We start from the raw sequence: 23,330 nt of genomic DNA, 5'->3' as shown, positions 1-23,330 counted from the left end.
TCCATGTTCTAGCCATTACTATTTCTGTTCCAGTATGGGAACAAAGTTGTTTCCGAGAAACAGTACAAGTGGTCAAAAGGACGACCAGGTAGCGTGTGGAAATGGGTTTGCATCACTGAGACGGCTGTAGCTGTCAGGGAAGGGCTCCAGCAGCTGTTCTGTGGGTCGTGGTGCCACCTAGGGGAAAGCTGGAAAAGACTAAGGAACATCGGTAGCAAGACGACAGAGCATTAAACGAACAGAACTCAAATTTGGTCCAGCTCACTTAACCATAAGGAATGAAGAATGCAAATTCAACTTAAATGAGATTTTCCCCTCTCCCTATTTAAAGGGCTCCGCTGTACATTGAGCTCTGGTTTTGTGATAGGAAACAAGGTATTTTACATAGTTTATTCACAATGATGGTATAAAGCCTTCAATTCTAAACTACTTCGATAACTAAGAGATGTTCAGACTCTGGAAAAAAAAATTCAACCTGCATTTCATTTTAATTTCTGCTTGCTCATGCATTAGAAATGGAGATCATTGAACAGCTCTATTAGTGATGAAAGTAACTATGGAGTACTTCAGAATGTATTTGGAACAAGCCTGTAAAATTACTGATAGAATGCTGGTTTATCTTTGAAAGTATGCCTAAGAAAAGGCAACACTTCATCTGAGCAGACCAACATGATGAAAACATACTGTGTTTGCTAATGGGGACAATAGGGAGTTGGAAGTCAAGACACCAGAAAATTAAGAGAGCACTGACGTCCAATACATATGAAAAACTGCTGAAAATTAAAGAAAATGCAGAGAAAGTATGAGATGGTATTCTTTAAAATATGACCTAAAGTTTCAATACATACATAATTAAAAAAAATGTATAAAACCAATAACCACAAGTAACATGGTGGTTAGTGAAGTTAATAAAATTCACTGAAGTAATATACACACATGTGCTTTACATGAGCAAGTCAGAAGTTAACTATCTGGTTTTAAATTGTGTAGAATGCTAAAAAAGTTTTAACCATTGTGCAGCAAACCAATCAGTTCTAAATTTGGCTTTTACACATTTTTTGTAATCATCACAAGCATAAACCTGCACATCAAGTCCATACAAGCCTTTATATACATACATTATATAAGTTTCCATTTTATCCGAAAGGTTTTTAGAGAGTAAGTATAGAAAAACAAGCTACATAAGCTAGAAGGACCATTTTTCCCAAATTATTTAATAACATCCTTTCTGGTAATACAACAACCCATTTATCGGTGCTTCTCTAACACAACCTATACTGACACCAATATTCCAAAACCAAACCAACCCCAAACACAAAACAACAAAACCAAAACCCAACAGAGACCAGAACTGAACTGATCCCTGCTGTAGAGGCATTTCTCTCAAGAAGATAGTGTTTGGTAGTTTGCTTGCTAGAATTCAGAGGGGAAAAACTGCATTCTCCATTTTTATTAGTGTTTTATCAATAGCCAAAGTGTAATCCTTTAGTTACAAAAGAACATATGGGACCAGTTTGAAAATGCATTTGCTTCTGCACATGAGTTCTTTCACTTGTAGTTCTTGTCAGGAATATCTTTTGTGATTAATTCAAAAAGGTGAGACAATTAATTTTCTCCTCTTTTATCAAGTGTCTCTTGATGAGACAGAATCAAAATGCACTTGGCCAAACACAGTAGAAACTGTTGAAGAATTCCTAAGCATTGTAAGCATCATGTGGAGTGGACATTACTAAGGAAACAAAGGAAGCAATTCATATTTTAGCTGCCATGGGCAGTGCAAATTTTCCATCTGTTAAAAATATCTCTAAATGATCCTTCAAAACTTCCATGCACACCTTGCATCTGAAAACAGATTGGAAACTGAAATAATTATGAATCCGAATGGCCAGCGTTGATCAGAATAAGTAAGGATGCCTTAAGGATCCCCCCGTTATGGCAGGAGTGCAGACTCAGTAAGAAAAGTTCTCAGCATTTTAGAGGGCACAAACCCTGGTTGTGGACCCACAGCCATACTAGCATGTTGATCTGTTGTCTTTAAAAATATCTGACTGCAGTATGTGGCTGCATAGGAGCTGCCTGGGGGTTGGACACAATAAATCAGCAGGGGAAGGAGAGCTCATTACTACAAGCTCTCCCTCCCCTGCAGACTACCTCAGCATGAAGCCACGTATCTCCACCAAAAAAAAACTGCTAAGGAGAGCTACTCAAGATGTTTCTAGATCAGCCAGCTTGGTGGTCAGCCTACAGTTACAACCTTCTTTTAACCTTCAGAAGGACCAGGATCATATCTGAATATTAGTAATCCTAAAGTTTAGAAATAGATCACCAAGACAAAACTCACCAGCAGACCTGGCCTGTCTCATGCCCACACAACTGACACCCAGTTCAGACACATGGATTCAGCAGCAAGACCTGATATAAAAGGAACAAGGCAGGACACTGCATACATTGGGTGGTGGGGGGCAGGGATTAGGGTGTTTAGGGATGTCTAGCACATTGCTTAGTACTGAGAAGAACCTTTCACTCCAAAATGTACATAGAGTGGTACCTTGTACACATATTAAGCTGTAACACAAAATAATACAAAATAAAATAACACACAAAGAAATATGTATAGCTGCAGAAAGCACAGACATTTCCCTATCAGGAATCTCTGGATTCCATTTATAGAAGAGCTCTAAATCATAACATCAGTGTTTAAAAAAAATTAAAAGCAGATTGTAATATTCTGGAGAGAAATAACAATGTTTGTCTCATTGTCCCAGACAAGTAAGAAAATCAGGCACATGTGGCAGCTCTTGAGAACTAAGGGTGTCAAAGTCTGAGACTGGAAATATAACATGAAAATCCCTAAAATATTGTTCCAAGTGCCCAGAGACTCACCTAGCTACCATGTATGTCCCTTTTTTTTTTCCCCTCTGAGAAATTATCACCCCATCAAAAAGCCCAGTGATCTGCATTGACAAGGCTGAAAAAACCTCATGTAGGATGGAAGTTCAGGAGTTCAGCTCTCAATAAGCATAAGATACCTGGTGCTATTTTGCATCACACCTAGTCTGCCTCAGTACACAAGCTGCTGGCTCTTTCCCACTGCATACCCTGCAAAACTACCTAAGCAACACGTGCAGCTTCAGTTGCATCCTCAGTAGGAATGTGATTAAACACAATTCCCTTCACCAAAAATCCCTATGTATGTATTCAAAAGAGTTTGTCTCTGCAAAGAGCTTTTGAAGTTTCTACCTAAGCTGCAACTATGTGACTAGGAGCTGTTGTCAATGTTAGTTTGACCCCAGAAAACTGATCACAATTCATCTTTGTCCACCTTTCATGTTTCAATATCAACCACAGCACTTTCTATAAAGATGTGCATGCAGGTATTTTTTAAAGCCATTTATTCTATCTTTATTCAGGTGTTTGAAGCTAGAAGGCACTGAATTGCTTGAGCAGAAGAAATTAATACCTAGCACAGCCAAAGCACGTTATATTTTTTTAATTTCTGGCAATGTGCCAGAGTTTCCTTGCACTATTTTCCAGTAAGTGCATTTCTCCTGTACAAAATAAATAATGCTTTTTAACTTGATTTATAGGGCTAATTCCAAATCCAGAGAGCAAGGCTTTATTTTCAAATGACACTACCTCCGTTACTATTTGTAAACAAGAAGAAAGGGCTTTCCAGTGTGGGGTTTTTTCTGTACAGAAACCATGATATGGACAAAAAGTTATATTCATTAAATCAGAAACCCAAACTGCTAGCTAGCATATTATCTACTACATACAGTCACTACAGCATACCACTATGCAGTATATTCATCTGCAAACAACTGCAGAGGCTAATGCTTGTTCTACCTACCTTTCATGTTGAGTATTTAAAGACAAAAGAGTGCTTATGTTCTTACAAGATCTATCATAGACACATTATCTGAAACATATCAAAACCTGCATCAGAGAAAGTTTAGTAAGTATGCATTTTATTCTGGAATAGCCCTCTGAAAAACAGCTGCATCTTCACCACCGAGCTCACACGCTGAGAAACCTCAGTGAACTAATACTCCAGCACAGGAAAACTCTGCTGAGTACCCAACAGACTACGACCATGGCTTTGTAATGCCAAAGCTTTTGACAAGAGGGGTAATGTCAGTGTGTTAACTAGAAGTGTAATTCACTGGCAGGGGTGTCTGAAAAAGAAAAAAAAAGGAGGGAACCACAGATTGACATTTTCAGAGAAACATTCAGAAAGCATGGTGCTGCAACAAGCCTGAAAATAAGAGAATCATCTATAGAAACCAGAGATACGCTTACTAAAACACTTAAAACAGTCATCATTTCTCACAATATATACAAATAAATACACATCAGCATAGAAAAATTTGGATGAACCTAAATTTTACCAAGTTCTTTATTTGGACATAAGAATAATATGAAGCTGATTTTCTAGCATGTGCTGGGGCTTCGTAAATTGCAGTGTTAGATTAAGAGACAGTAAAATTCAGGGAAAGGAGGCAAAGTGTGGAAGCTTGGCAGGAGTTCTGAAGATGGAAATGCTGCTCAAAGAATACATAGAAACAGCATCACCCTTCACATTGTTTGATGTTCTAAAATATTGCTATTCAGATGTCAACATATGCCAGCTTCCTGTGAATGCCAATTACTAAATAGTGACCACAATACAAATAGTTGGATAGTATTGTAATGCTCAGGCTACTAAAACCTGAAATTTCAGTTTTGACCACCAATATCCTGGAACATACTACACTGTATCCACTTCTGAAATTAAGTCTATCTGATCAAGTACTTTGACCTGATTTTGACCCAAGATATCCCAGCACATATTGCTGCACACAGAGTCATGTAAAATCAGCTACTAAGTGAATTGGACAAGAAACACACCAATGCTTACCTATCTAGATGAGATCAGAACTGAGTCCTTATAAATGATGTACTAGGCATTGTTTTAGCACCACAGAAAGCAGTAACACATTCTGTAGTTGGTATTATGCAGCCTATTGTATCAAAATTGAAATTAGGGATACCCTAAGGAAAGGTAGACACTGAAATAAACCATTCTATACAGAAGTGTAGTAGTAGATGTAAACTCGTAGAATTTCCTGTTGTTGAGATTATCATCATGTGAGGTATTATGCCAAGATCAGATAGTTTTGGATTGGTGTTAGCACATGAAAGCTACAATAACCAAAAAACCAATTATCTGAGACATCAAGCACAAGCTGATCATCTGCTAAGATCAGAATTAACTTTCTTTTCCATATTCACTGCTAATATCTACATTCCTTTGGAGTAGCACACATGTCTTGCACTATTTACTTTTTATTCAGAACTGTTAGACTTGAGATTTTAAGTACCTTGGAGATTTGGCCTCTATTTCTCCCAAAATCACTAACCCTCACATAAACTGTAGCTATGCAAGTGGAAAAATGCCAGGAGCAAGTACCAAACAAAAAACGCATAAAAAGTCATTACATACTTTCAACTTTGAACAGATTCAACAGGTTTTTCAGCTAACCATGTACACCTAGTAAGATGGAAACAGCTTAAAGCCAAAGAGCATTTAAAATAATAACACCGTAAACACTGCAATGACCTGAAATTCACGTCATCTATTACCTCCTCTTGTTACAAGGGCATCACAAAGGACTGGGATGATTTCATCTGGAACTTTTTGAACATGATATTGGAAACACCCAGAGGGGAAAAAAAGGGATAATGAGAACACTAGCAATTTCAGAAAATGGTAATAAAGAAAAAAAAAAAGTCTCAACAGTAAAAGTCTATCAGCCATAAAATACTTTAGAAAACACAGCATTCACTGAAGGTATATTTCAGGTGTACACCAAACCCAGCTATCATAAAAGCTACCTGGAATGCTTATCAGAAAAGATTCATCTAACCAGAGAGTTACAGAATTAAGGTTACTTACAAAGTTTTTCTGATAAATACTTCCTATGCAGAATCATAGACCTGGACAAAAAAAAAACCCAACAAAACAAACCTCTTCAGTCTTACCTTGTGCTGTATGAAGTTACCCTACTTAGCGTAAATAGCATCTCTCTGAGCGGAATTCTGACTGATCACTTTTCTCTTTCCATCTGAGTTCCTACAATTGTTAAAATAACTTTGAGATTTCTCATGGTTCAACAAAGCACAGGAGCAATTCCAAGTCACTTAAACCAGCATCCACAATCAGAAGTTTGGTTTGGTGATTGCAATCTTTCCCCTTTGCAAGTAGAACTAAAGATTCTTTACCACCTCTCACTCTTCCTCCTTTGTTCCCTTTCCCTCTCTTTACTTCTATTGAAAACTCACTCCTTGGAGGGAACAGTCTCTCCACCTTTCTTTCTCTACAACGCTGCACACCTGGAAAACCAGCCCAAATACTTCTCATATTTATAACCCTCAACTGAGAGATGTGGCTCTACAGGAAAGATAACTCTCCTCTGGTTTCTGTTTGGATGCATATGCAGCTGCACTTCTTTACTTTCTACACCTACAAAAACTCAGGCAGGATCTCAACTCTTCAGCTGTGCTGGTTCAGTCCCAAGCAGTGGCTGAGGACCACACACCAGGAGAAACAGACATGGGGTGGGGTAAGGACAGTGTACTGTCAAAAGCACCACGAAAGGGGAAAAAATAACAGCCCACAGCAAATTTTACTTACACCAGGTGATAACACAGAGTAGCACTCCAACACAAGGACTAACCAAACACCCAAGCCATGCTCAGCCTGCCCTGAGAGCACCCAGGAGCACCCCTCCCAACTAGCCCCCTCTTATGGGGGAGTGATGCCAGGTGGGAGTGATGTCAGGTGGGTTGGAAACAGCCTGGGCTGACTCAGCTCACCTGGGCTGCTTGGGGAGGTGAGCTCTGGCCTGGCCAGAGGCAGGGCATCACTTGACTGCATTAGTAGCTACTTGCACAGCCTCTCCCTACTCAGCAAGAGGGTTTGCCTTTAAAAGGTCACTTTGTGCTTAGAAATGAACTGTTAAACCATGTGCTGGATGACACAAGCTACGCCTTGGTTACACCATTAAACCCGAAGTCGGACTGTACTGTTTTTACCCCTTCTGCTCCACACCAGCCTTTGCTGTCTGATCTGTGAGTTCCCTGGGCCTCCGTGTATTGCTGCTGTGGCCAGGGGCAGCCTGCGAGGGATCACAGCTGCAGGCACGGATAAAACCCCTGCTGTCCAACGGCGACCGTGCCGCTCTAAGTATCTGTATCAGAAAACCCAGCACGCTGCTGCTGCCGCGCTGCAGCAGGGGGAGGCACTCGGCTTCTGCTGACTGCCGGGGGCCTGAGCTCGGGCACAAAGCTCATGCCCGGAGCACGGCGCACCGGCAGCCCGGCCAGGGGACGCGCCGGCTCCCTTCTCCCCACAGCAGCCAAGGAGGAAAGACGCGCGGCCAGGGGCCAGCTGCCTTCCCTCGCTGGAGCAGCCGGGCGCGGAAGGAGGCCGCTCCCTCAGAGCCCCAGGCACGGGCTGCCAGAGCCGGGCGCCGGGCGCCAGAGGGGCGCGGAGCCCCAGCCCCCGGACCCGCGCGGCGCAGGCGGCACCGCCCACAAGCGGCGGCGGAACCGCCCGCCCTCCGTCACCCGCCGCTTCCCGTCAGCCACGTTCCCCACCGCGGCACCGAGCGGCGGGAAGAGCGCGGAGCTGGCGCAGCCAGGTAGGAGACAGCCCCGGGCTCCCGTGGCTGTGGGGCGGCGGAACGCGAGCCGCGGGCCTGGCAGCAATCGCTGCGGTAGAGCGCACACCTCCGAGACCGGCGCCGGGCTACCCGCGGCGCAGCGGGGTTTTAAACGCCTTCCGGCCGCGGGAGCAGCCGGCTCCCCAGCGCGGCCTGCGGGGACGGGGCGCCCCGTTACCTCCCGCCCGCGGAGGCCACGACTCCGGTCGTGGGTACCGGCCCACCGGTGTGGGGGGTCGAGGCGGGGGACGGGTTCTGGGGCCGCTGAGGCGGCTGTTGGGGCAGCGGCAGCGCAGGGCGCACTGTGCCCCCAGCGCGGCGGCGGGCGGCGTGGGAGCGCCGCGGCCCGGGGAGGCGGCGCGCAGCACCCTCATGGTCGGGGCGGGTCAGTTGGGTTGTGGCGGTGCCGGACGTGTTTGTAAAGACTAATCTCAGGCTGTCTCGTTGTTTCTAGGAAATAAGCGGGTTCTGAGGCGAGGGAAACGATGAAATTTGGTTGCCTTTCCTTCCGGCAGCCCTATGCGGGATTTGTTTTAAACAAAGTCAAAACAGTAGAGACTCGCTGGCATCCTCTGCTAGCAGACTACAAAAACTGCACCCTTGCCGTTCATATAGCTGTTAAGGACTGGGAAGATGAATCGTGGAGAGCAGTTCTTTTGAACAGGCTTGGTTTTACACCGAAGCAAGTGCAAGATTTGCTGGAAGAAGGGGAGAAATTTGGCAGAGGAGTTATTGCAGGTGAGCAAAGTTCAGAAAACTTTCGGTCCATTCACTTGCTTCAGTCAAATACAGGTCTGCTTTCCACATTTATGCTCGTGATAACGGTCATGCAGTCACACAGCCCACCTTCTGCAGTGCGTGACAGTGGTCTGAGGTGAATGTGCTTCCTACTGTGGTGTTCTGCTGACAAATGAGCAGTTTTCTAAACCTCCTCTGGGAGTTTTACCTTCAGAGAACTTTTCTCTAGATCAAATAGCCAACTAATTGTATATTTTAATTTTATAACAGGGTTAATTGACATTGGAGAGACATTGCTCTATCCAGAAAACCTGACTCCTGAAAAGATTCTGGAGCTGGAAAACAAAGCTGTCCTCACTAATCTAGAACAGAAATACTTGACTGCTGTTTCAAATCCGAGATGGCTCCTGGAACCCATTCCTGCCAGAGGAGGAAAAGGTGTGTGGGAGGTGGACATCCCTGAAGAACTCATCCCTTCAGAAACATAGGTTTTGCCCCTTGATCTTGCTTTACCTGAATGCAAATTTAGACTTCACAAGTCAGCATCTTGAATGTGTGAGTTCAGGATTCCCTTCCAAAACTGAGGGTTTGAAAAAACATACATTTGCAGAACTGCTTGTCATGTCAAGGGTGAGAGTCTGACGGTAGAGAAGATGCAACGTTTGCCTGGTCGGGCTCCCAGAGGACTTTCACTGAAAGAGTTTGGCAAAGCTGAAACTCATAGAAATGTTATTAAAGTGATGATGGGGGAACAGTCTGCATGCCAGAGCTCTGGCACCTGGCTGCCTCTGTAGAAAGACCTTTATTAAAAAGAAGGTGCTTGTACAAAATTAGAGGTATTACAATATCCAAGATGACAAATACTGGTAACGTTAGAAAATCTAATACTGATGTGAAGACCAGCATGAAGAATAACAAAGGGGAAGGCAGCAATGTTGGCACTTTTAAAGGCTTTCAAAATTTACACCCTGTAGTATAATGAAAATCCTTTTGACTTTCCTGTGCACAGGCATGGCTATAAAAACAGGACAACTGGCAGAGGCTTGATGTTCTGATAGTTTATTGTAAAACTCGAAAGACTCCCTCTGTTCCCTCGGGCTGCGTAAGGGCACAGAGTGGACAGGCTGTGGAAGGCACCCAGCAAGCCCCAGGCTGGGATTATGGCCACTGCCCACACAGCCGCCAGTTGGACCTGCACCAGCCCCACACTGGTGGTACAATGGAGTTCAGCCCTGAGGCAGACTTGGCACACAGAGGGCAGTGGCTGCTGCCAGTGCAGCTGGAGAGGCAGGAGGTGGCTGCTGGGCACAGCCAGCGTAGCAGGACCTGGGGCAGGGGCAACAGGCCAGGGCAGTTGTGCTGTGGTGAAAGGGAGCAGGGCAGAAGATTGAGCCTCACCTGGCCTGGATTTGTTAGAGCGATGGCATGACAGTATGCATCCCCTACTGCCCCACCTTTACCTGACTTGTTCCTGTAAAGCTGGATTAATATTGATAACCACTGGTGATGGTTGCGATGTCTGCATCCATCTCTCAGTGATTTTGGGAAAGACAGATACCAGCATAATAGCCAAGAGCTATCTGTGCTAATGTGCCCACCAAGACAGAGCACTGGGCAGTGTCCACTGGCACCTGTGGGGGGTATGTAAACATGAGTGAAACAATCATTTTTCCCCACAAATATTGACCAGCCCAAGAGCCCTTTGAGCTCTCCTGAGCTGACAGTGAGCTACCTGCCAGGATCTCCCTTTGAAAGGGAGCCTCTCAAGGCTACTCCTCGAGGTCAAGAGAATCCTTGCCACAAGAGATGCTGGGTAAGTGAATTGGGAATAACTGCATGAAACTTTGTGATCTTAGTGAAGAAGTATAAAGGATTATATGTGCACAATCAATCCTTTACACATAAACCATTGACCAAGTCAGGAACTAAGACTGGACCCAGCCACACCTGGGCTCCTCTCTGAGAAGGAATTTAGAACCTTGAGCTGCAACAGGAGGGTCTCCTTGACAGCTTCATCTGACCCTGTTCTCTTGGCACTAAATAATCAAGATAACCTCACCATCAAACCTTAATCACTGTTGTGTTTATTATCAGACACCATTACAGCCTTTGTTTTATATCAACAAACAGATTGTTGCCCCTCTCTCTCTCTCTCTCGGGGAGCGCATCCCTCTTCCCTCTCCCTCAGTGACAGGCGGTGCATGCAGATGTACAGGTGTGTCTGACACGTGCAGCTGCTTGGCAGGTGCAGTCTTCCTGGGGGCAGAGGTGTGTGTGCTCTTCCTCAGACCGGCTGTCAACAGACCCCTCTCCTCCTCACAAGCATTTTCCCATGCAGGCTCAACACCTGATCTCTTGGGGTGTGGACAAAGCCTTGTCCTGTGCAAATCTCTCTGGGACCTGATTGTGTAGAGCAGAACTTTGCTTATACTTCATAAGCTAATATGGAAGATGTCTTGTAAAAGGTGGGTTGTAGTAGAAGTGAAACTAAAAAGTACAAAGGAGAGTGAGGTGCTGCCACCTGGGGAGTAGAAATCACAAAGATACAAGAACTAAGAACTTGTATGTGGGTGGTGAAAAGGACTCTCAGGATTCTGCTTTGCATGTACATGTGGGCTGAGGGGCTTGCGCAGCAGCCTGGCTTGTACAGGGCAGCAAGTTCAGGGGGAGAGAGACCCTGCTGTTGACAAGTTGCGTTGTGTATAGATTTCTAATACAAGTCTTCATCTTCCCTGTTTGTGTTCTATTAAACTCTTTTCATGCTAACCCCCAAGTTCTCCCTTTCTCTCTTTGGATCTCCCACCTAGCTGGGGGGAGCAAGTGAAGAGCTGGGTGGTGCTTAATTGCTAGCCAGAGCCAAACCACGACAAGGAGCCAACATACCTCCCTAGCTTGCTCTTCTACAAGCAAGTCATGTTGTGAGCCCAATTTTGGAAAATCCCGCTGCTTCCTGGTGAAGTGGTGCAGACGGAGATCACGCATGAAGCTTCTCATGGTCTCACTGTCAAAGCTTTTCAGAGGTCCCCTCCTTTCCAGTACTTCCTCTTCAAACAATTCTTCATGAACGACCACGCACTTCCCGTTGTCCCACCACCAAATGGTCTCACAGAGATAGTTGTCAACAACATCCCAGAGCTTCCTCAGGAACTTGAGGCAGATGTAGGTGTCACCTCTGCCAGAGCTGTCCTCAGGTGACTCTGGACGCTCTCTTTCTGATGAAACTCCAGGGGCTCTTCAGTCACACGCTGGACAGAGAGAAGTTGAGCCTGACTGCTCAACTCCCTTGGCCAGCACAGCATCCGATGAAGGTTCCAAGGAGGAAAGCTCCATTTTCAATTCCTTTTCCTGGGTTTGAGTAAACATCAGCAGCCACCCTGCCAGCCAGCCAGCCAATAGGAACTGACTGACTGAGCAGGCCAAGGTTAGGGTTCCCCAACACAGTGGCACTAGTGCTGTGATACCAGGGCCTCACGAAGCAGCATCTGTTTCCTATCAACATCAAACAGCAGCACCAAGTACTGAACAGCACCTGCTGCTTTTCACTTACAGATTTATTGACTCAAAAGCCAAAAGGTAAATAAAAAGGTAAATAAAACTGCAGTGAAAGTTTAAGCCTAGCAACAGCACAGTGCTGTACTGGATTTCTGCCAATACCTGAACTACAGGGAGGAAAAATGAGGGCTGCAGCTTTAAGAATGACAGCAACACATCTCTGATATTTCAGGGGTGTCATTTTCCTGCGTGCAGAAATGTTCATGCACTCTCTGCTCTTGCCTCACTGCCATACTAACATGGCAATGGCGAGGTGATCCATGATATTTAAGCTACCTAAACTGTGGGTTCAGCACAACACAAAGAACAGTTGCAAGGATGCAGGAGTATTCAACATCTGTTGTTACAAGGTACTGCAGTAAAGGTCTCAGATTAAAGTTCTCTAAAGCTCATGGAAGACCCTCTGTCAAAGGTCTTCAAACACCAAAATGCTACACTGATACCAATGGGTTCCTCTCTTGAAAAGTTTAATCATTTACACCAACACAATATTGGTAGTGAAGACCAAGCTCTGATACTTAAACCAGCTCATCCACAGTTGTAAAACCTACAGCTAACATTTCTGGCAGAGACTGCATGCACACTGCAGAAGGAAACAGCTTATTAAACAGCCCATCTAATGGGCGTGTGCCCTACATGCTGCTCAAGAATTAAAACACAAAACTGGAAAAGCAAAACTGCTAATCCAGTGCAAATGTTTAAATACTTAGGTGAAAATTTGCACATGTAGATCTAACCCATCACTTTAAGTAGCATTGCATCTCCCCCAAAAGAAACCCTTTTCAATCTTGCCTGAGAAACACAATGCTCCTTTGCCTCTGTGGTTAAGAATGATTGTGGCTGAGCAGAAAAAGAAGAGGTACTGAACTGGGACATCCCCCAAAGCATTTAAAACAGACATGGAAATCAAGCATATATTTAGGACCTAAAAGACACTTGGAATAGCACAGGCATTTTGTACAGGGTTTTAAAAAAATACTTTTAGATAATACTTATACTGTACACAACAAGAGTTTTAAACAATATATTACACTGCTAAAATGTTCATATAAATACTATACAGGCGAGCGTTCAACCAACCCATCAGGAAGGTTCACAAATTATACCACCACGTATCTCTGGAAAAACTGATTTTCTTCCAGATCTCTGATTTGTATAATCCAAGCCACTGATTCAGCAATACCTGTTTTAAAGTAATTGGATCGAGGCATGAGATGAAATACATTTCACTGCTGATTCCCAGTTCAAGTTTAATTTGCTGCTGTCATCTTAATCTGGCATATCAATGTTCAACTTGGGAGGTGGAATCACATATTTCCCAGGACTCTGTGTAATGACAACTCCAGTCTTTTTTCGAAACATTGGTGCAATTTTTGGTGGTTCAGGCAGGGGTGTTTCTTCTGTTTCCTCATTGTCTTCATGATGAAGATCATAAGAAATATTTCCATATTCTCTTAAGAACGGGAAAATTTCCAGCAGGAACTGGCAGAAGTCTTTCCGAATACCAAACCACCCTAGAAAAACACAACCCAATTGTTTCATATTACTGCAGAACAGAGTGAACGTTTAATTTGCAGACTATGCAATCTAAGTTAAGTTCTCATGATTGTTTGCCTATGAACACTACAAAATTGGGTTTTAACCCTACAGAACACAAAACAGACATGTGACTTTCTGAAAGACTAATCTGGATTTAAAATTATGGAAATGAAGGAGGATAAATGGATAAGGTACAATTAAGAAACAACTGACATCAAGTTGAGTCCAAGCTCTTAGAGGACTATAAAAAAACCTAAAAATCGAGACACTATAAACACTGAAAACTTACTAAAGTCACCTATAACCAACAGTAAGACACATCTGAATTCTTTCTTGAGAGAACAGACACAAGAAAGCCCTTTTGGAAAATAAAAAATTTGGATGAGCAACATTTAAGCTTTGGGTTTCAAGCTGTTTCCATGAGTTTTAAATACTTACAGTGATTTCCTCCTTTTTGTCCAAATGTTGTTGCCATTAAAGTTATCAGTGAAAGCCAGAGGGGAACAAATATGGGTATAAAAGAAAAAGAATTATGCCCATCCAGCCTGTGTACTAGTAAGATCTAGATGGGGGGAAAAAAATACAGTGTCAGTTTAATTGCAATACCCAGTTCTTTCAAGTGTCTTGAAACATACACTAATCTCAGATCTTTAACTTTGCCCATCTATGAAGAGAAATGGTCTTCAGAGAAACACATAGTTACCATTACAGTGTGATGCATATTTTACTCAAAAAGCCTTGAAAGAAACAGGATTCTTACTTTAATATTTGCCATTATTTTTTTTTTCCAAACCAAAAAGCAGTATTCTCATTTTACTAAGCCCAAAAAGAGACAGAGTGCCATTAATCACTCACTGAAAACAGAACAAGACACATAAAACTTGTTATGCTTTTTCCTACCTCAAATGTGAGCAGAGGGACTACAATTGTCATCCAGCTGACAGCCATCGTTATGTGCGTCCTCCTCTGCTCAGCAATTACATCCATAGAGCGCAGGAAGAGCACAGACCACACGATGTAATAGAGCACTACCAGGCACAGGAAGGACATCAAGATCCACAGTGGAACACAAACAACCTGAAAGAAGAAGAAATTCACTGCTTCTTTCCGTGCCAACAGCAAGACATTTGTTTCAGGCATGGTTTTTTTTAAATAAAGCAATTCTACATATTAAGCCTACACAAGAAATTTAAGTGTGATGCTTGTTAACTACAACAACCTGTAGCATAAAAGCTTCACAAATCACATATACTCTTGAGCCATAGCAGCTTTTTGGGGTTCCCCATCAAGATGAAGCCATTTAAAATGAAGTCAATTAGTTCAGCTTAGTACTAAGGCTTCTGTGATTTTTACACGGGCTCAAACAGTACTTGAAATGGATTTTAGCAACTACTTTCTACACCAGAAGCCTTCCTTGAAACAGTTTCTAAATCAGAGCCTTCTCCTAGTTTCACAGGAAACACAAAGCAGAGTCAGAAATCATGTCAGATACCAGTTTCGTGGTAGTTAACAGAAAGCCAGGCACAGAAACAGCACTTTGGTATTCTGAAGGCACCTGGGACAAGAGATGTCAGCACTTGTGACAGTGACCACTTGCACAGCAAGTGAATTTACATGCATGGTAACACAACAAACAAAACTAGTTATTTACCATGCCACGTTTACCAACACATTCCCTAAGTGGCCACCCCTCTTCATGACAGGTTTGTGTTCCCACTGGAAACCCCTGGTTAGGATTTCTCTTCCAACAACCGCTCAGGATTAAGTGCAGTTGATGGCACATCCCTCTCCCCTGTAGCATGAAATCCTTTGGTGCAGGACCGTTAAGTCAGCAAAAACGTGATCATGGACTCTGACCATACATTAATTGTTCCCTGGAGTAAATAGCTTTATGAATTCAGCATTTAAACAAGGATAAGAAGAAAACACTTGTTACATACAAGCCATGGCCATCTGATGATCTCATCTAGTCTGAGTGCAATGAATATGAACTGCAGAATGTTGACTGAACACAAGATTTCCAGCTAGAAAAAGAAAATGCATTAGTTAACTCTTAGCACGATAAAGATGCTTCCAAGATAACCACAGAATCTGTCGAGGACTTTACTGACTCCATGTTTATCAGTGCAATATGGAACATCTTTTGCATTTACAGTACAATATTACTAAGCATCCCTACATAGGGGAGACTGTGATCCCAACTGTGTAACTGTAGGGCAGCTGGCCCTTGAGGAAAGGCCTTCCTGGCATTTAAAAAAAACAAGCCACAAGCGCTACCTGCAACACCTCCTAGAGTTATTAGAGAAATAAAAGCCAAGCTAATCCAACAGAAAACACCAAAGCATTCAAAACCAACTTCATCTATTTTCTGCATGGAAGAAATACTGCTAGTGTTTAATTAACAAGCTGTAAAAAGCCCTTTGATTTAAAATTAGCAAAATCTATCTTTAGTGCAACTACTAAAAGTTAACTTCAATGTAAGATGTAAAGATCAGAGTTACATGGGTCTAACTACCAACAGCCCAGTTTGAAAGGCCCAGCCCTACCTGGGGGGAGGGGGGGAAAGAAATACACAGCAGAGTAGAAGATGACATCCAAACCTCGATCATCATTTACAGTATAAGTGAGAGGTATTTTACATGATACTGTAAAGACACCTGAATTTTGAGGCAATACAGAAAAGCAATGCTGCTCATTAAAAATGTTAATGAAAGCTTCTAATATGCCCTGCTTGTCACTGTGCAAACTAACCTTAAATTCCACTTTTAAAATCAATTTGTAACTAGCTTGAACAAAGTCAAATAATGAAAAAGCATCAGAATTGGCAAGATTCTGTTTCTAAAGTTTATGAGCAACCCTGCATGGGCAGGAATTTCAAAGATCAATCAGAGAACTATTATCTGAAAAGACTAACTGAAGCTCTTGAGTGTAAGCGAGAAACGTTTTCCATTTAAAAATCCAACACGGAGGTATGTAAGGCATCTTTGGAGCGTAATGCTTGGCAGAAGCAGAAACTACACACTGCTCCTCACTAACATAAGATTATGTGCTGCAGCCTCAGATAAATGCCTTGGAAATTCACAAGGAGTCGTCAAAAATCCAACAGGCTGCAGGCACTCGCCTACATCAGGGACTGCGCTGAAGCCTTCACTGTTGCAGTACAGGTTGCCTTAAAGACACTGGAAAACTGGATGTAACAATTTTCTGCCACTGGCTTTCTTGAAAGAATAAACCAGCATAAACCCACACACACAAGCATAAGACCGAGCTACCTGAGAAGTATGACAGCAAGTAGAGAAAGAACCTCAGGTTGTGCTAAATGTTAAAGAAATATGCCCTTGAAATTAAAAAAACCCAAACCCTGACAAGCTGAGCCACATCTAAAAATCAGATCCTTAATTACGAGGTAGTTTGAGGACACAGCAAAAAAAACCAAATCAGTAAGAATCCTAAATTTATTGCAAAATGCCACAGCCACGGGAACACCTTGAGAATCCTTGCAAAGTTCTTCCAAATCCAAAAGGAACATTAGATGGGAAATAAGATAGTAACAGACAGTGCAACACTGCTGTTTTATGCCTACCACCCACACTCCCAAATCAAAGATTAAGCACACAGACTGGGATAGTAAGAAGTTTCCAACCCTGATTATCTAGGGCTCTGGATGCTCAATTCTGCCTAGAGCCAGTGCTTACTATCTGTGGAATTTTCTTCAGTAATCTGCAGTGTGGACACTTAAATGTAGGGTTTGTTCTTTTAAACACACAGTAAGAAAAAGGCAGATTTAAAACATGCTGCAGTTTGGTGGCTGAAGAAGCTAGAAGCGATTAGAAAACATTGTATTATTCCCCATCCTGCTTTTTCACTCCAGCAGGCTAGTGCAAACAATTAATTCAACTGATGCCATCATTCATATCACACTTCACTGAGAGGTGAACTAGAACCAAATCAGTCTTGCACTGGCACAAGCCTCCCACCTCAGAAAGGAAGCATTACCTCCAGAGACCTGTCGTGCCGGAATCCCCACACACAAGCTGCGACTGACACTGGAGACACAAAGAACAAGGGCATGAAGACCAGCAGCCAGAAATGGGTTCCTCTTTCGATCCTGTCACACACCAGGACTTCAAACATCAGCAGTAGCAGATGGATGCCTACTGCAATCAGCATAGCTTTGAACTCCACACAGGTTTCTCCTTCTGCTCTAAAGAGAGGATAAGGAAGCATTCAGTTTGCTTGCAGAGGAGAAAGCACACTTCATTTACAATTCATACATTTCAGATTTTAAAACTTACTTCTAATAAACATAGACTTCATGCCCAGCCACTATTGAACTACACTCCCAATGGGATTTCTTGCCCATAAAACTGCACATCTTAAGAGCATTTTATTCAAAAGGGACAGTAGGATTTTTGCAACTTGAAAATTTTCTAAGGATTCCATAGCTGTGCAGAAAAAACAGGATTTATTTTCTACTATGTAAACACACCAGTATTAGCAGACTGTTTGGAAATAAGTCTAAAATTATGTTTGGTTGCTGCTCTAACTGACACTGAATCGTTTCCCCCAGGATTTCTTTATCCAACAAAATCAGTGTACTGCAACAGTGTTATCTATTACTAGAAAATAACATGCCTGTAAAATAACAGCACACAGAGAAACAGCTTTTTCCTATGCAAGCAGAACCACTCCTAGAAGGAACAAGCAAGACCTGGCCCACACACAATACAGTGTATCAGAAAGAGGCCTGCACACAGTATTTTTCATTTAATATTCATCATCGATTCAAGAGAGGATTTAATGTATTGCTTTTCATTCAAGGTAGTTTTTCTTTCCCCCTAGCATGTTCAAATTCACATTCTACTTCAAGTACCAAACAGGTAAACTGATGTACATAAAGGTCAGAAAGCTATTTTACCCTACACTGACAATTAAATTATCAATGTTAAACAACTTTGACATAAATGAAGAAAAATTTACAGAATCTGTTCCCACAAACATCTTTTGTTGCAAAATGTTACACTTTTGCCTACATTAGTGTATTAAACTACTTGGTATTTCTTAGAAAACTACAACTGAAGCCTGGGAAAAAAAGTCTGCATGCTCCTGCATATTCAGGAATTGCTGAATATTCCTCCATATGTTCACTGAGGTTATATGCACACCAAGGTGGGGGAGCAATCAACATTCTTCAGGCTGATCTGTGCATTTCAAGAAACAGATTTAGGAAAGAATCCAACTATTAGCTTCCCAAAGACAATATTGCTGAAGCCTGTGATAAAACTGTTACTCCAAGGAGTAAGACATCCACAGCTGCATAAAACTGCTGGCACACACTATGTGTTACGATAATTATTTTTAATATGGTGAAAACAAACCTCCTGAGTGCTACATCTTCTGTTGTTACAAACAGCTCCTTATGAATTTGATTTGGTAGAGAAAACACCCAGTACACCCCCTCAGCTTTGCAGGCAGCCTCAACTTACCGATACTGCGGGTTGCGGGCCCACACTCCTGTCCCCACCGAGGCACCAACAATCACCATTAACTTCCACAGCCATATGGGAGCAAACACAGCCCAGTAACTCCATTGAATTTTGTCATCCAGGCGTAGAGAGAGCAACACAGAAAAAAGCAGCAGGCAGGCATAGATGAGAAATTTGCTGTTAAACAAACAAAAAAGAAGAGTCGGAGATTAAATCAGGCAACTTCACACCAATTTTGCAGAGAATATGAAAATCTGCTGTAGCTAAAATTTAATCTGGATACTTCCTTGCAGAAAACGTGTGTCAAGCTTCTTTGCAAAGAATCAAATCGGTTCTGAAGACATCATAAACAGAGTGGATAAAGCCACTTTCACGTATTAAGCCACTGCTTCAAGGGAACACATCAAAAGCATTCTTGCATGACAAATGTAATGAATGGACATCTATAAATAGTTCCCTCCCACAAGGATCCAGTGAGGAGCTGTAGTATTAAAGGCTCAGAAACATATCAGTTGTATGTGGTTTTAGAAAGCACCTTCTATAGCACAGACCAGATAAGATAGTTTTTGACATTCAAAATACATCGTGCAATTGTACCCACGGTATTTTTATCTAAAGATTAAAAACCATTGGATATTGTAGTAAGGTAGACTCCAGAGATTTTTTTTTCATTAAGTTAAAAAAAAAAAGCAACATTATAGAAAAAAACAGGTTAAACTTTTAACAAAAACAGGTTACATTTGACAAAGGTCCTTCACAAAGAGTGAAGCTTCTAACTGGAATACTGAGGATGGTGCTCACAACTTAAAAATAATTATGGTGATGTACTTTATGAACTAGTCAACCTGTGAATGAATCAATGTATCTGGAAAACTTGAGAGGAGTGGCAGAGCAGTTGCTTGTGCCACCAAAGATCATGCACAATAATTACATATGTGACTTCCTCATGCTACAGGAAGGGGAAGAGTCACCCACCCATTCACCAGAAGCTCATAGGCTGCTTTATAAAACATGTAATTCAGGTTCAAGACCACCCCAGTGAAGTAATGAGATATATGTTAAAACACAGATAACCTAAGGCACAGAGTAAAGCAGCGGTAGTCAGGAATACTACCCTGAGTCCAGCAGCACAACTCAAACTACCAAGTTGAACTCTCACCAAATAATAATACATTTATTACATCATCACTGCCTCATTTGGGTCCCCAGGTATTTTGTCTCTATTCAGAACAAGTCTCAGCTGCCCCTTAGTAAGAAAAATACCACTGCTCCCCCACTGCTCCAGTAAACATCAAAACATTCAAGGCTATCTGCACAAGCACAACATTCAGCTTGCTCATTCATCATTTAGACAGCACCCAAGAAAGCAGCAAGCACCGCTCAGCAAGAAGAAAATGTTGTAAGCTCCTGGAGCTTTTGTTCCTACTTTTCCATTACTTCCAACCACACATACTTAAGTTGTTTATTTCAGCCTCTCTGCAACAATGCAGTTCCTGAAGCACTGGTTACCCTTCTGTTTGTCTAAGCAACCAACCCAACGCAGCTTTCTGTAACTCAGTCATGTTAAGGCTTCTTTCACTAGCAAGGGTCTTCTGGGGCTCTCGGTATCTCGTGCCATCCTGCCCAAATTACTTCCTTCTGTAGTCTGAACACACTGGGCCACAGCAAAACCGGTAACATTCAACTCCTATTCTGAGCCTTTTTAAGAGACAGATGTATCTGTACTCGCTTAGCAAGACAGCAGAAGCTTGTAGTGACTGACATCTTGTTAGCCTTAGGAGAGCCCAGAACAGAGAATCACCATCAGCGCTCTGGCAACTTTCACCAAACCAACCACTGCCACACGCTGGAAGCGTCTATCGGAGCACAAGGTGACTCTGCTTTCCAGTAAGAGGCTCTGCACCCCGAACCCTCACACTGAACAGCTCCCAGACCCGAACCAGGCACAGAGCACCCGGGCAAAGTCAGGCACGGAACCAGATGATCCCAATCTAGCTGCAACGCGGGTGACAGGCGCTTACAGCCGCGCTGGCCAGGAACCGGCCGAGGGGAGCAGGCACCGACCCCTACGGCGTCGGGAGGGAACGGGTGGGAGCAGCGTATTCGAAGCGGCCCCGAGCCGCCGGCCCCGGGCGCGGAAAGGCCGCCCGAAGCCGAGTTCCGCCGCAGCGCTCAAGGGCCGCACACTGCCGCTGCTCCAGAGCGGGCCGGCGCCGCTCACGGGCTAACGCCGCCGAGGCCGGCTGCCGCCCCGGGGCGGGGGGGGGGGGACGGGGACGGGCGGCGAAGCCGGGGCTGGCGGGGCTTCCTCACGCTCCTCTCGCCGCCGGTTCCGCCCCGTCCCGGCGGCAGCTCGGGGCCCGCCGGGCCGCCACTTCCGGACGCGTCCTGCTACCGGCGCGGGAGAGGGGAGCCCGCGTCCCACGGCAGCACCGTGCCGGGGCTGGGAGCCGCCGGTACCTGGCGAGGCGCGGCTCCGCCAACGCGCAGACCGGCAGCGGCCCAACCAGCAGGCCCTAACGAGGTGGCTCAGGCCGAGGCCACCGTTGAGCGCCAGGCCGCCCTCACCTGGGGTTGAAATCCTGGAACAAGCCGCGCAGGTTCATCGCGGCTCAGCCCTCCGCCCCCGCCGCGCTCTACCAGGCACACATGGCGCGGCCACCGGAGCCGGGCCTGTCCTCGCTGCCGCTCCGCCCCCGCCGGAACCGGGCAGCCCGCACGGCGCATGCGCACCGCCCGCCAGGCCCCTACGGCAACGTTCCTCCGCCGGGAAACGGCCAGCTCGCTCTACCGGGCTTCACGGGCCAGTACTGCGCATGCGCCGTCCCACAACTCGCGCATGTACCCTAAGCGAGGCGGAAGCTCTGCCAGAAGCCCGGCTGAGCTGCAGCTGGGGTGGGGCGGTGGGGGTGCAGCCTTCGCCCTGCCGCTCTGTCCCCAGCCCGCCCGGGGGAGCGGGGGGGGGGGTTTGGTCTTTGCGCCGCTACCACCCCGGAGAAAGAGGGGGCAGCCCGAGCCTGTCGGCGCTGAAGACGCCTCTTGGGAGCCGGGCCGCAGGGTGTTTGTACCCAGTTCCTTGGCGGGCTTACCGCTGTGTTTACGTTGCCTCAGAAGGCCGGGCGCGCTGCCCGCCTGCTCGCGGTCAGGCTGGGAGCAAACCTGCAGCAGGCACACAGAGGAACATCCTCCTGTGCCCTGTCGATCTCTGGTTGCTTCCTTTAAGATTTATGACAGCGTTGCAGAAGTGCTGATCCTCGTTAATGTAAAATGATGGGCTTGATAATCTGTTCTGAGCCTGTTGCAAATGGCGTATTTGCCACCTGCTCATCTGTCTTCCATTGCACACCTGAGGTAGTTTGTACTACTGTCGGTGTGTCAGTGGAAATCCTCACCATACATTCTCCAAACTACTAGTGAAGCCAAGCCCAGGAGCATCTGGAGACAGATTTTGTTTGTGATTCTGCCATTTAGTTCCTGCTGCACTCGTGACATGGCTGTTACAGCATTAAATCACGTGTTATTTGGACACATCATGAATGTCTGGGCCTCTTCCAGGGCCTTCCCATTAACTGATAGTGCTGTCAGGCCATCGTTAGATTGAACAGGCTAATCTTACGTTAAAATGAAATATTAACAAGTGCTGCTGGAAGAGAAGACATCAGGGAAAGTAAGAATTAATACAAGGAGACAGAAGAAGTGATTTTGGACTTACGTAGGTAGACAATACAGGCTTAGCTCCCTCTGTAGTAGAAGCAGAGGTAGCAATGGCCAAGTCTTGGACAAACATTACTCTTTATAGTCATACTGGAATAACAGCTAGGGATGTGGTCCTCAAACCACCCTTTTTATGGCTGGTTTTCCTTTGTGTACTCATATTGGAAATACCTCACTATATTTAAGTGTTCAGCTGATTTTTAGGGCACTAATACGTGATTCTTGCTTAAATTTGACTCCTGAAAATCACTAGGGAATATCAAAGTGTAACTTTAAAGGTGGAAAAAAAATAGGTTGTTTTTCAGTATTACTTAGCAAGTTGGCTGAGGAACTAAAAGCAGACTTCATGTGTTATTTTGGGTTTTATACATGCCCAGTGAAATACAAATGTAACATGGAGAAAGAAGCAGTTTTTCTGCCAGCTGTTCCTTTCAACTACAGCATCACTGATAATGATTTCAAGAGGTTAGTTCTGGTTTATTATTGTGGAAACTGCTGGTATGCTACTTTTCCTTATTATTCTAGATTTGGATCAATGTGTACAGTAAGAAAAAAGAAAAAATGTCCATTCTAAAAAAGCTGAGGACTATTTTACATA

The 23,330-nt window shown here is 44.2% G+C and overlaps 2 protein-coding genes across 2 annotated transcripts; one reads left to right on the top strand and one right to left on the bottom strand.

Annotated features, from left to right (window-relative positions):
• The first annotated feature begins 7,629 nt into the window (after positions 1 to 7,629).
• Positions 7,630 to 9,407, top strand: LOC311195787 (protein EOLA1-like). Its single transcript, XM_084269215.1, has 3 exons — positions 7,630 to 7,682; positions 8,158 to 8,441; positions 8,712 to 9,407. Exons 2-3 carry the CDS (start codon positions 8,189 to 8,191, stop codon positions 8,927 to 8,929), a joined length of 471 nt encoding a protein of 156 aa, XP_084125341.1. The 5' UTR covers positions 7,630 to 7,682; positions 8,158 to 8,188; the 3' UTR covers positions 8,930 to 9,407.
• A 3,486-nt stretch (positions 9,408 to 12,893) lies between these two features.
• On the bottom strand, positions 12,894 to 21,681 carry TMEM185A (transmembrane protein 185A). The gene is made up of 7 exons (XM_084269079.1): positions 21,587 to 21,681; positions 19,019 to 19,195; positions 17,529 to 17,736; positions 15,473 to 15,556; positions 14,433 to 14,609; positions 13,971 to 14,094; positions 12,894 to 13,507 (listed from the first exon to the last, which is right to left on the bottom strand). Exons 1-7 carry the CDS (start codon positions 21,622 to 21,624, stop codon positions 13,263 to 13,265), a joined length of 1,053 nt encoding a protein of 350 aa, XP_084125205.1. The 5' UTR covers positions 21,625 to 21,681; the 3' UTR covers positions 12,894 to 13,262.
• Between the last annotated feature and the right edge of the window lie 1,649 nt (positions 21,682 to 23,330).

Source organism: Gallinula chloropus, assembly GCF_964237585.1.
Source record: "Gallinula chloropus genome assembly, chromosome: 11".
Classification (NCBI taxonomy): Eukaryota; Metazoa; Chordata; class Aves; order Gruiformes; family Rallidae; genus Gallinula; species Gallinula chloropus.
Note: the sequence above shows the minus strand (reverse complement) of the source record. Positions and strands in the feature narration are given on the sequence as shown.